At 33.5% G+C, this 12,886-nt stretch overlaps 1 protein-coding gene across 1 annotated transcript; it reads left to right on the top strand.

The window, feature by feature from the left end:
• Nucleotides 1-4,706: 4,706 nt before the first annotated feature.
• On the top strand, nucleotides 4,707-12,199 carry LOC143593505 (folate-biopterin transporter 1, chloroplastic-like). Its single transcript, XM_077073119.1, has 9 exons — nucleotides 4,707-4,974; nucleotides 6,518-6,708; nucleotides 6,860-6,924; nucleotides 7,026-7,188; nucleotides 9,173-9,321; nucleotides 9,430-9,660; nucleotides 10,543-10,711; nucleotides 10,800-10,892; nucleotides 11,706-12,199. Exons 1-9 carry the CDS (start codon nucleotides 4,707-4,709, stop codon nucleotides 12,006-12,008), a joined length of 1,632 nt encoding a protein of 543 aa, XP_076929234.1. The 3' UTR covers nucleotides 12,009-12,199.
• The last annotated feature ends 687 nt before the right edge of the window (nucleotides 12,200-12,886 follow it).

Here is a 12,886-nt window from a genome sequence, read left to right as displayed (position 1 = left end):
TTGCTGACCGGGTGCCACACGGCGCAAAACGCCTCAATTTGTAGCCCCTCCACTATGCATAGCCTAAATGGAGGCTTCTCATGCATTTGACCCGAATTCACGGGTATGTGTCTTATCAAACCCAGATATTTCTTAAACGGGTCATAAAATCTCATTAAATTAAAAACTAATCTCACCAAATATTTGGTATAAAAATCCTATAAAGTATGGATATATTAAAAATTAATATCTGATTTATTTAAAAAAAGATATATATTATTTATAATTAAAAAACCAATTTTATAGTAAAATAAAAAAACGAGTTTTGGGTCTCATCTAACCCATATAGCTTTTAAACCGGGTTATAACATCTAAGTTATTTGTAAAACAATTTATCATCAAATCATAAGTATATTATTAATTCATACAATAAAAAATAAAAATTCAAAAAATTAATAGATATTAGAAACAAATAATATAAAACAACCCCCGTAATACGAGGGATAAAAACTAGTTATTTAATATTTTTGAAAGTGGTTGTGAGTGACGGAGAGAGAAATAGTAATGATAAAAATATTATTTAATTAAAAATGAGAGAAAATAGGATGTTTTTAGTGTAATTATAAAGATGAAGAATGGAGAATGGATGGAGAATGCTCTTAGACCCAGCCCAGAACACAGACCCAGGATAACCATATATGCAAACAGAGGGAAAAAAAAGCCAACAAACCTAATCTTCTTTATAATTCTTCTTCCATGTGCCGCCTCCTTCGCTTCACATGTGTATCTAACGCCACCGCATTCTGTCTCCGTTCTGCCGCAAAGCTTACCAACAGTGGTAGATACAGATTTGAAGCGAAAGAGATGTCAGGTGGTTTGTTTTCAAACACATAAATTTCTTTTGCTATCTTTATAGTAATATATTTGTTGTTTATAACGAAGTATATTGCATCATTTACCTCGATTTTAAAGATTTATAAGTTTAATGTATCCAAATAACATGTTTATACAATCTAAGTGATCTGACTAAATCAAACACAATAAGACATCATTCTTTTTCTCATTCAGTATCAATCTGACCGGTTCAGATCCAATTTTACCCGTTCAAATATTTTTCCTTTTTGAATCAAACACTATGAACTCATGTTTACCTTTTAATAGTTTCGTTCACATATAAGCAAACAACCCCTGAATAGTAATATGTACATCATTCTCGTTATATAGTTATAGTAATTGTATGCGTGTTTATGATGCTTTACCTGTATTTTTAAGTAATTTTATATTATTTGTAGCTTATTAATATTATTATTATTATGTATTTACTTTTCTTTTTGTTTTCTAGTGTTTCTTGTTTGTCGGCAAATTTCTGCTTTCTGGAAGAGCCCAGCCCGGGATTTTAAAGGCTTTGCCTATGGGCCACCCAACCCCATTGGTAACAAGTATACTATGGTTGTTGTCGAGTGCTTACTTGTTTTTAGTTTTTATCACAAGCAAATTATTAAAAAAGTTTACTAAATGTGATGTCCAATGCTGAAACCAGCTTACAAAACTCATGTAATGGATCTTAGTTTCATCATTTTCGAAAGTCATAAAACTAGCTTATAGAGTTACAGGTGTTATAACTTTATAAGCTAAATATTATGACTTTATAAAACACTTATTTATGTTTGCATCTAACATATCAACCAATCTTTGGTTAATTTCTGCAAAAAAAATTCTAGTTTGCTAAAGATGTATATATCGTCGACGGGTATATTAAAAACTTTTTAGCCTGTGATGAAGAGGAAGGAAAGAGTAGTATGGTATCAAGATTTGGATATAAAGTCTGCCATATAAGGCCATGTGTAGCGGAGGGGCTACAATTGGAGGCGAATTGTGACACGTGGCGCCCAGTCAGCAAGGAGTAGAAATTTGTTTTTGGGGTGTAATGGTGTAGGGGCTACAAGTTGGGCCCACAGTGTCTTTTTTATTATTTTCTTTTTATAATTAAACTAATCAAATAAAAACCAATTTATTTAAATAATTAAATAAAAATGCATTAAAATTAAAAAGAAATACAAAAAATATAAAAATTAAACGAATATCTAGGTTGGTTTAGGTTCATCGGGTTCCATTGTAAGTTCACGTTCGGTTGGTTTTGTGAACCATGATGTTGACCGAAAGGAGGGAATATACATATATACACACACACACAACATATGCATATACATATACATATATATATATATCACACACAACATATATACATATACATATACATATATATATATATCACACACAACATATATATATACATACACACACACAACATATATACATATACATATACATATACATAATACACACTAGTAATATAATAATAATAAATTTCATCTTCTCCCGGCGATAAATAACCCACGCCCCCGCCTAATTCGCCCTCGCCCCAATTTCGCCCAGGGGGCGGTGTTCGCGCCCCAAATCGCCCAAAATCGCCCCTTCTTTGCGCCCACTACACATAACCTAATCGTCCTCTTCATATTTTTAAAGTTTTTATGTAAACCTTAAAAACATTGTCTTTTTTGGTTTCTTTTTGTTATTGTTAAGTTAACTTAATGCAATATATGCTTCTTCGTGGTATACATCACGTATAACAGTTGGTATCTTTTGTCGCCATACCCCTGCTACTAAACCATGGTTAGGGGTGAGCAAAAAACGGTTCGGAAACGCCAGAATCGCGTAACTGGAACTGAACCGGTGCCTCAGAACCGCTAACCTGTGTTACATTACGGTTCTCGGTTCTTAGAATTTGCATTAAACGGTTCGCGGTTCGGTTCCGGGTAAAACCGGCGGTTCTAGACTTGGAACCGAAGAACCGGAATATTAAAAACGTTTTAACTAAATTTACAAATACCCATTTTTTTAAGTAACTTATTAACCCGCATCCATTCAATTATTATTTAATTCAAGTCTTCTTTCTTTGCGTTCAAGACCTAGCAACCATGATCAATTTTGACTTAAGCTATCAAGGTGATTTAATATAAAATGATATGATCTTCCTTTAATCTATCGTTGCTAATGATTTATTTAGCTTTGACAATTAAGTTTTTATAAAAAATATAACGAATGCTCATGTTGTAACCTAAATTAATTTTACCGTGAAAGAAGACATACAATTATATAAACTTGTTTTGTAATTTGAAAAGTTTGGACAACATATTTGATAAATATACAATGGAAACGGTTCTGGCCAGAATCGATTAGCGAGAACCGACTTTACCGGTTCTGGAACCGAAACGGTTTACTATAATAGGTTCCGGTTCTAATTTTTAGTCATTTTCGGTTCCGGTTCAGTTCTCGCAGTTCTGAACCGTTGCATAGCCTAACCATGGTGATTGAACCATCAAAAAAAAAACGGCAAAATTGTCAATCAAGTGCCAGAGAGCTGTAAGCAGAGATATGTAAACACAAAATACAAACGCAAGAGAGTTGTAAGCGACGATGTGTAGAACAAATATGCGTGAGGTTTTTCAAAGTGTGCTGAGTAGAGTCTTGTGATATTTAATGTTTAAATTAAAGAATTTAAAATGTGAGATGTTTTTTCTTGAAATTTAGTGAAAATGTGTTGTACTAGATTTGTGATGCATTTGTCACCCGGAAATGAGTTGGGTATGTTGCGAGCTTTATCAATTAAAGCGTTATGTTTAATTATAAAACTGTATCTCATGTCTTATAGATGCTTTTTACTTATCTATTAAATGTGAAGGTAACCTATGTGTATTGTGTAATGGTTATAAATGTTTACGATCATGTATGGTAAAAGTACTTGTTTAGATGTGTAATACACGAATATGATTTTTAAGTCATAAAGTATCAGCTTTAATGATCATGATCAAATACATAATTATGCTTAAAGTGAAGGTGTTTTGGATAGTTGAAAAAAATACGTTTTGGGGTCTAGAAAAGTGGTTAGAAATTCCTAGGTTTGGTGGCGATTATGTTGGTGGCGATGCGGAGAATACAAGGTCAAAGATGGTGTTGTTGGTGGTGGATATGTTGCAAGTAATGTAGAGATGACATGGTCGGTGATGATGTAGTTGTCGGTGGTGATTTTTAAAAACTAGTTATAACATCATCCGATCTTTAAAACTGGTCCCACCAATGAACTGTTAAGAGTCTCCTATTTGATTTTAAAAACATTGATTGTATTACTCTACATTCAAAGATATTAAAACTCAAATATCTCACTTTTATTTTCTTAGATGTATATTTTATATTTAGAAATTCTGATTTCAAAATTTGAAATAGATGTTTCAAATTTACACTAACTAAAGTAGGGGTTATACATGTTGTGTTCGTCGGTTCATAAATCAAACTCGGCCATAACAACAATAGCTTACGCCAACTTAAACATGACACAAACCCAAAAACTTACACATACACATACACTGATCGACACAAACACGTCCTTTATGTCAAAATCTGAACCCAATATAAACAAACCCAAAACAATATAAAAGAAAAACAAGTGAAATGAAAGTGATAATATTAATAAGTGAATGATAACTTTTAATTCAATGGTCCAAAAACAATATATCAACATCAATATAAATTCTCATACAATCCACATATATATATTACTAAATAAATGGGCTTTAAAATATACTTGTATCATCATCACTACACTCCCAAAGAAAAAAACAACCATATAATAAATAAAAATAAAAATAAAAATAAAAATAAAAATAAAAATGACAATATTGAATAATAATAATATTATATCTTGTTCTTCATCAACATCAAATCCAGTATCCATCTTCTTCTTCACCATAACCCCCAAACCTAATTCTTCTTTAATTCTCTCTCCTGCTGCCGTCTTTAACATCCCCAAATCCTCCACCGTCATCACCGCCGCCGTACGACGGACTAATCGCCGGAGATCACCGCCGGAAAACGACATGTCAGTCACCGTTCCGATTCCGTATGAGGATGAGCAGCCGTTTGTTAGTTCTAAAGCTCGTAAGAACTAATTCCTTTGCTGTTATGTGGTTTAAATGAGTTTGAAGTGAGTAGGATTTGATTAAATTACGTAATTTATAATCAGTTAGGGTGATTATACGGTTAGGTTTAGGATTAATATGTTCTTGTAGTTTTGATTTGTTACCTAATGATCTAGACTCGATATTAGGTTTATTTTTTATAAGTTTTAGTAAAATTTAGAACTGTAAGCACCTTTGGATATTGGTTTGATCTGTTTCGGAATCAAACATTCATTTAATCATCTATCGGATATTGATACACAGAAAGTAAGAGTGATATCGTAAGCAAATTTGCTATAGCAGTCTTAGTTTTTTTTTTTAACGGCCAATGAATCCTCCAAATAGGCTACATCAGGATACGCTCGTTTTTTGATATGGGAAAAACCCTCACCTAAGGCCAGCGCCCGTGAACACTCGGTGAGATAAAAACTCGTTCAGTTCAAGGATCCAACCAGTGAAAGCCACCTACTCGCCTGGTCTCTCATCACCCTGGTGCCTCCGAAACTAAATGCTGGGGGCAAGAATCGAAGCTGGGCCACATGGAATGCCAGGTCTCTCTCTTAGCACTCCACCACTAGCTCATTGGCTGGGAGTCTGTAGTAACTAAGCATTCTTTAATTGGCATGTAGGTGTTGACAGTTTCCTAGTCGTGTGGTCTAACCTGTTTATTGTAGAAACAAGTCAACAATATGCATGTTGTTGAGTCGTTCAAGTGTGTTTGAACTTTGAACCAGTCACGTTAGGGTTAAGTTTGGTGGTAACTTATATCTATATGATGTTATTGATTTTAGATTATCACGATAGTTAAACTTTGCTGTTATGTGGTTTGATTTTGTGATTGATGAGTTTGCAGTGAGTAGGATTTTATTAAATTAGTTAATTTATAAGGAGTTAGGGTTTTATAGCTGAATTGTGCTGATTATGATAGATTAATTTGTGCTTGTAGTTTTGATTTGTTACCTTTTGATCTAGAGTTGATATTAGGTTTATTTTTTTTATAAATTTTGGTAAAGTTTAAAACTGTAAGCACCCTTGGTAACGAATAGATATTTGAAAATCAAATGAAACGGATAGTTCTACGGCTGGTCTGGATACAGAAAACACTACCAAACAAACGGTAGGGTAGCGATTCGAAACCGGAGATACATATTCACCACTTCGGTTCTGAAATCGTGCCTAAGAACACCAACCCCGGTTGAGCTAGCAAAGACTATCAATTTTACTCAAAATCCCTTGAGATAGTCATCTGGCCGTTCCATCAATCATACGGAATGTTTTTTTTTTGAAACTTGTAACTTATTTGAATGCGTGTTGAAGATGATTGGATTTCAATAAATACAAGCCAAGGTTTGGGCATGTAAGCTTATTTTCTTTAAGTATTCATGTTTGTAAAGATTATACGATCACCTTGTAATCTGAAATGTTCGAAAGTGCCACATGTACTGAATATGGGTCGTTGTTCACTCTCTCTCTCTTATTTTGTATATGCGTATCTTTATCTCTCACAGTATATATTATTACAGGTAACGGGGCAAGTAAAAGTGTTCCCCAAAAGAATAGATACTCAATGAGCTCAATTAGTTGTTTTGGTGTGGATCTCACACCAGATAATATTGCAATTTCTATGGTATATTTTGTTCAAGGAGTATTAGGGCTTGCTAGACTTGCCGTCAGCTTTTATTTTAAGGATGATTTGCATCTTGATCCAGCAGAGGTATATTATATTCTTACTAATGTTATAAAATTTTAAATACTGTTCATTACATTTACTATTGAGTAATAAAGTTATAATAAAGTTTCCAGTTTAGTATTATATAGGCTTGAATCAGTAAGATAAAACTAACTAGTTTTACATGGTGGACTAGACAGCTGTGATAACCGGTTTCTCTGCATTGCCTTGGCTTATTAAGCCACTGTACGGTTTTATCAGGTGTGTTAATAACTTAATATGTATAATCTATCACATGTGCATAACGTGTAGCATTGATTAATCCACAAATATTCTTACTTGAAAATCATGTTCTTTTGTAGTGACTCAGTTCCACTTTTTGGGTACCGAAGAAGGTCGTATCTTGTTTTATCTGGACTTCTTGGAGCCCTTTCATGGAGTTTAATGGCCACTTTTGTTGATGACAAGTATGGTGCGGCTTTTTGCATACTTCTTGGATCACTTTCGGTTGCGTTTTCTGATGTTGTAGGTATCTACTACAGTTTTTATATTACCTTGTCGTTTTATGTATTGTCTTAATGAGTAAAAACCAATGTTCTTAAACAATATCATTTGGAAGTGTTTTAATACGTTAAAGTTTTAGTTTTCACCCTCTTACTGTTTCAACCAAGGTATAGTTTGCTAAATCTGATGATATACATATTGATAACTTACAAATAGCCTGATTTAGTCAAGTGTAAATTTTTTCAAAAGATTTAGATTCTCTCTGGATAAAAAGTAAACGTTATGTTGGGTAGGAGAGCAAATATTATAGAAGAAAGCATTGCTAGGTATAATAGACTAAGAGCATTCTCATCCGGATCTTCATCCCCATCTTTATAATCACACTACAAAACACTACATTTCTCTTTCCTGTTCAATTAAATAAGATTACTTTATACCGTTATCATTACAGTTTTCTCTCTCCTCTACTCACAACCAATTCAACAAATATTAAAAAATAAATAGGGACAAACAAAGTTCCCCAAATTTACAAAAAATCACTACCTTTTCTCTCTCCACCCTATAATTTACACTCACAACCACTCAAAACCTCACCCTATAATTTACAAACTCTCCTCACAATAATATAGGGAATGGGTTGGGAATGCTCTAATAGTTTGCTACAAGTACCAATCTACCTATTCTAATAAAGTAAAATATTTGGGGACACATGTCACTTGGAGATCCATTCTTAGCCAAAATTTCCCGCTCAAACTATTTTCCTATTTTTAATAATAAGTTATTTATGTTAGTGTAATCAAAACATATTAATCCCTCATTTAATCTAATAAATAATTACCTAAATTATAGAGATTAAAAATATGCGGGTATTTATTTAAGTATAATCAAAATATTTATTTATTTAATGAAATCATATTTACCTTTTTTTTATTAAATCAATTTATAAACACCTTTCAGTGTAGGAGATGAATGTGGTAAAAATTAATGAACGCTATTTATAGATCTAAGAAGATAAAAACAAGAAATTATGAATAAATAGCAATTTTATTCACACGTATTCATTCAACCTCCATGGAACCATGGAGTTCTCATCTATCTCTTTCAAATATGTAATACAATAACGTGTTTTAGTCATGCTAATTTTATATACGATGCCTCTTATCATCTTTTGTTATAATGAAACATCTTATCATCTTTTGTTATAATTCGTTATTCCATTAAAAAATATAATTACAACTTATAATTCATTGTGTGCATCTTTTTCGTGATTATGAAGAAATTGAGTGAGAATGCACCACATATTCGTATGAATATTTCATTAGAAAATATAATTTGAACTTATTAAACTATTTAATTTGATAAAATATAGGTTTTTTAAATTTAATCATTTAATTTTTATAGCTTAATTGTATTTCTTTTGAATTTCCCGTGCATCATACGGGCTCTAAAGCTAGTATATGATATATATGCGTAAATAATTATATATATAGAAGTATAGTACTATTACGTACAGTTAGATATTGATTTTTAAGAATAAAAAAATGAATGTTTGAAAACTGTATTCATTATAATTGCATATTCATTACATATATATGTGACTTCACTGTGACTAAACCTGCCCATTTATATATTTAGTATTGTTATTAATGCTATAGATTTTATGTAGTAGACTAGTAGTTATAAACTTTCATTATATTCTATATATTTAACAGGCAGAAGATATTCTTGTCATACTTTTTACGTATGTTCTTAAATGCATTGTATTCAATTTCAGTTATGTGTCTTATGTTTTGGACTGCAAACATTCGCATTGTTTTTTGCGTCACTTCTGACCTCTTATTGTACTATTCTGACATTTAAATGGTTACTTTGTTGAAAATATGGTGTAGAAGTAATTCTAAATATTCTTGTCACACTTTTAACATGTGCGCCCCTTCGCCTCACTTTTTTAAAGCGCACACATACATTCACAATGCCACAATGAGTGATGTATGTAATAGTGTAGGTTGTAGATTCAATGGTGGTAGAACGAGCGCGTGGTGAATCACAAAGCGTATCTGGATCTCTTCAATCTCTATGTTGGGGATCCTCTGCGTTTGGGGGAATTGTAAGCTCTTACTTTAGTGGGTCTCTCGTGGACGCTTATGGTGTAAGGTACATGGATGGTCCTTGTGATTTTGCCCATATTGTATAATTAGACGTTTAGTTCCCACTTTTTCAAACATTCCACTTTTTCTTACAAGCGCGGTGTTACATTTGCAGGTTTGTTTTTGGTCTTTCAGCATTGCTTCCTTTGCTGACATCAGCAGTTGCTGTTCTTGTGAAAGAGCAACGCACTCGTGGGCCCTTATCTTCTACCTCAATAGATACTGCTACCAATGGTATTCTTGAGTTGTGGGAAGCTATTAAACAACCAAACGTGTTTCTTCCTACTTTGTTTATTTTTCTTTGGCAAGCAACACCTCATTCAGAATCTGCAATGTTTTACTTCACGTAAGTTCTTTCCTTCCCTTATTTAACATGCTCGGTTTGGTTATTGTCTTCAATTTTAACTGTAACCTAACGTTTTGGTTATTAAGAAAGCATAACTGGTCAGTGTTGATTAAATCGGTTACCTGTTTTCAAAGGGTGTATCTGTTAAATCGGTTGAAAGAAAATTGGTTTGTTTGGTACCGAACCAATAAGATGTTAAGAATCGCAATAACTACATAGTTTATATGCGTATATTGCTTTTAATGTGATACGTAAGACGGTTATGTAACTGCCTCTGTTTCTTTCTACCACTAGTTCTGATTATATTCATGTGTCATGTACAACTGCTTTTTGCCGTTCTCAAAATATTATTGCTTCTGAATAGGGGTGTAAATGAGCAAAGCTCGAGCTCTAGTAATTTAAACGAGCTCGAGCCAAGTCATGTCGGGCTCGGATCGTTTCGAGCTTTATTTCGAAAGATCGAGATTGGTTTGTAAGTAGTTTTTGAAGCATGGATCAGACTCATTTATTGAAAAAGCTTATTTTTAGGGTCGAGCTTGTTTAAGCTCTTCTTGATTCGAGCTTTTAGCGAGCTGATCTCAAGTAGCTCATGAGCGGCTTGGCTCGTTTACACCCGTTCTGAAACGAACGTCTTTACTCTGTGTGTACATGATAGTTCGGTTTGTTTTTTACTATAAGCAAAACCGAACCACTATAACCGGTTACTAAAAGAAACAAAATTGAGCCTTACTGTCTTTATTTGGTTCTGTGCTTCAGTTAATTCGAGTTGGTTTTTTCGTTAAGTTGGTAATGGTTTAGTTGTTCAGTTTTTTGCTCACTCCTACAACATACATTTGTAACACAGTTGTACAATTTGTGTGTTTTACTTGTTATTATATTCAGAACAAATAAACTCGGTTTTACACCAGAGTTTCTGGGCCGCGTTAAGCTCGTGACATCAATTGCTTCACTTGTTGGTGTTGGACTTTATAATGGATTTCTTAAAAGTGTTCCCCTGCGCAAGATTTTTCTTGGTACAACTGTAATCGGTACTGCCCTTGGGTTGACTCAGGTATGACTTTTGTTTAGATAATTGTTGGATTCTGAAACTTAACTTGATTATTCCAAATGCTCGTTAATCAGCTTTCTACGTGTTGCAGGTTATCCTTGTCACTGGGTTGAATCGCAAGTTTGGTATAAGTGATGAGTGGTTTGCCATTGGAGATTCTTTAATTATAACAGTTCTTGGTCAGGTAATTCACTTTTGTCTAAATTGTTTATTGTACATAACTAGTCTTTTAAATCTGATTAGAAGTTTTTTAATAATCTAGTTTTAACGGGTAGTTTTTGGCCAAAATTTTTTATAAGCAATCAGTGTCAAATAATAAATATATTATTTTAATCTTCGAATAGAATGATTTAGGAGGTTTTATGCTTTGATGCACACTTCATTTCAGAACTAGTGGTGTAAATGAGCAAAGTCGCTCGTGAGCTACTTGAGATTGGCTCGCTAAAAGCTTGAACTGAGACGAGATTAAACAATGTTGAGCCCGAGCCCGATCTCAATCTCAAGCCTAAAATTAAACTCGTGTAATAAATGTGTCTGAGCCTGAGCTTTGCCTATCGAGCTTTAGCTCAAGCTGGGTTGCGACCCCAACAGAGCATATAATTTTTCTTTAGTATAATAAATATATTTATATAATAATCTTTATGACACAAAATAATAAAACTAAGTAAATAGTATTTCATATATTATCTTATGTATAAAAATATTAATAAAACATATATAAAAGATAATTATAAATATATATATAAATTAATTAGTAAATAATAAACAAGTCGGGCACGGGCCATGATTGAGGCTGAAAAACTACTTTTGACTCGAGCCTGAACTTTAGAAATAGAGCTCAAAACGAGCCGAGCTCGAGCCTAGTTGGGCTCGGGCTTGGCTCGTTTACACTTCTACTTTAAACCTGTTTATCGTATAAGTTATATTTTTTTATATGACCGTTTAAGATTGGCGACATATCTTGAATTGGACCGTTGAGAAATTTGTTTTGTGACAGGCGTCTTTCATGCCAGTTCTAGTTCTAGCAGCAAGACTGTGTCCGGAGGGTATGGAAGCGACTCTTTTTGCAACCCTGATGTCTGTGTCAAACGGAGGGAGTGTTCTCGGGGGTCTTTTTGGGGCGGGTTTGACCCAGGTTTTGGGTATCACTAAGGACACATTTGACAACCTCGCCCTTCTTATTGTTATATGTAACCTTAGCTCGTTGCTGCCGTTGCCTTTGTTACATCTACTTCCTAAAGATGATCCCGATAATGATAGACCGAAACAAGATATTGAGGTTGAGTTGAAGTCTAGTTAGTTTGTTAGTGAAACGCATGTATGTGTTAAAAGACTGATAGCTGTATTTAGCGGAGTGGTGTAAATATAATTTCGTATCGATAAAGACAACTATAAGTTAACATCCTTGTTTTGGTATTAAGGTGATAAGTATATCGTTGTTATAGCTAGTTATTGGTTGTTTTTGAGGTTTGATGTTTTGCTTGGAATGACTGGGGACGAGATACTTGTAACTAGTTCTAAAATTGAGTAGAAATGTGCCATTTTTAAGATGATATGGGTAGGTGTTTCTCATAGAATGGGTTGGAGTTGATTGAGTGGGACAACCTATGAAGTACGGGGACGGCTCGGATGGTAGGGTACCTGTCCTGGGGACGGTTGAAGACGAAAACGCGACACGGAAACGCGATGGAGACGTTTTTTTCAAACGCGGCCACATGCGAAGAATTCCGGTGCCGGTGATGCAGTTTCTGCCAGAAAACCCATGAAGGAAGGACATAGGCTGCGGCTGAAACATGGGTTTTAGTTTTTTAGGATTAAATAAGTCTAGCATTAACATTTAACCTCATGATATTTCACTTGTTTGCATCTAATCTTTAAAACTTGTTAACTTTTACATAAAAAAAAATGTTAAATTAAGTTATGCATTTTAACATTTAACCCTCTTTATCTAGACTGGTTTATATTTGGTTCTTCAACTTATAATTATATACATAAAATGTTTAAAATTGATATTTTATATAGATAGAAATTGTATATCTATATTTATTTTTGGGGCATTTACATATTTCCCCTTCCTAACATCCTTAATTACATATTTCCTCAAAACTAAAAAAATAATTACATATTTCCCCTTCCTAACACATAAAAAGGGGAAATATGTAATTGATTTTTGGGGAT

Source organism: Bidens hawaiensis, unplaced genomic scaffold, assembly GCF_021521415.1.
Source record: "Bidens hawaiensis isolate Kalapana, Puna unplaced genomic scaffold, B.hawaiensis_p1.1 tig00042287_1, whole genome shotgun sequence".
NCBI lineage: Eukaryota > Viridiplantae > Streptophyta > Magnoliopsida > Asterales > Asteraceae > Bidens > Bidens hawaiensis.
This window is presented reverse-complemented; position numbering and strand designations above follow the sequence as displayed.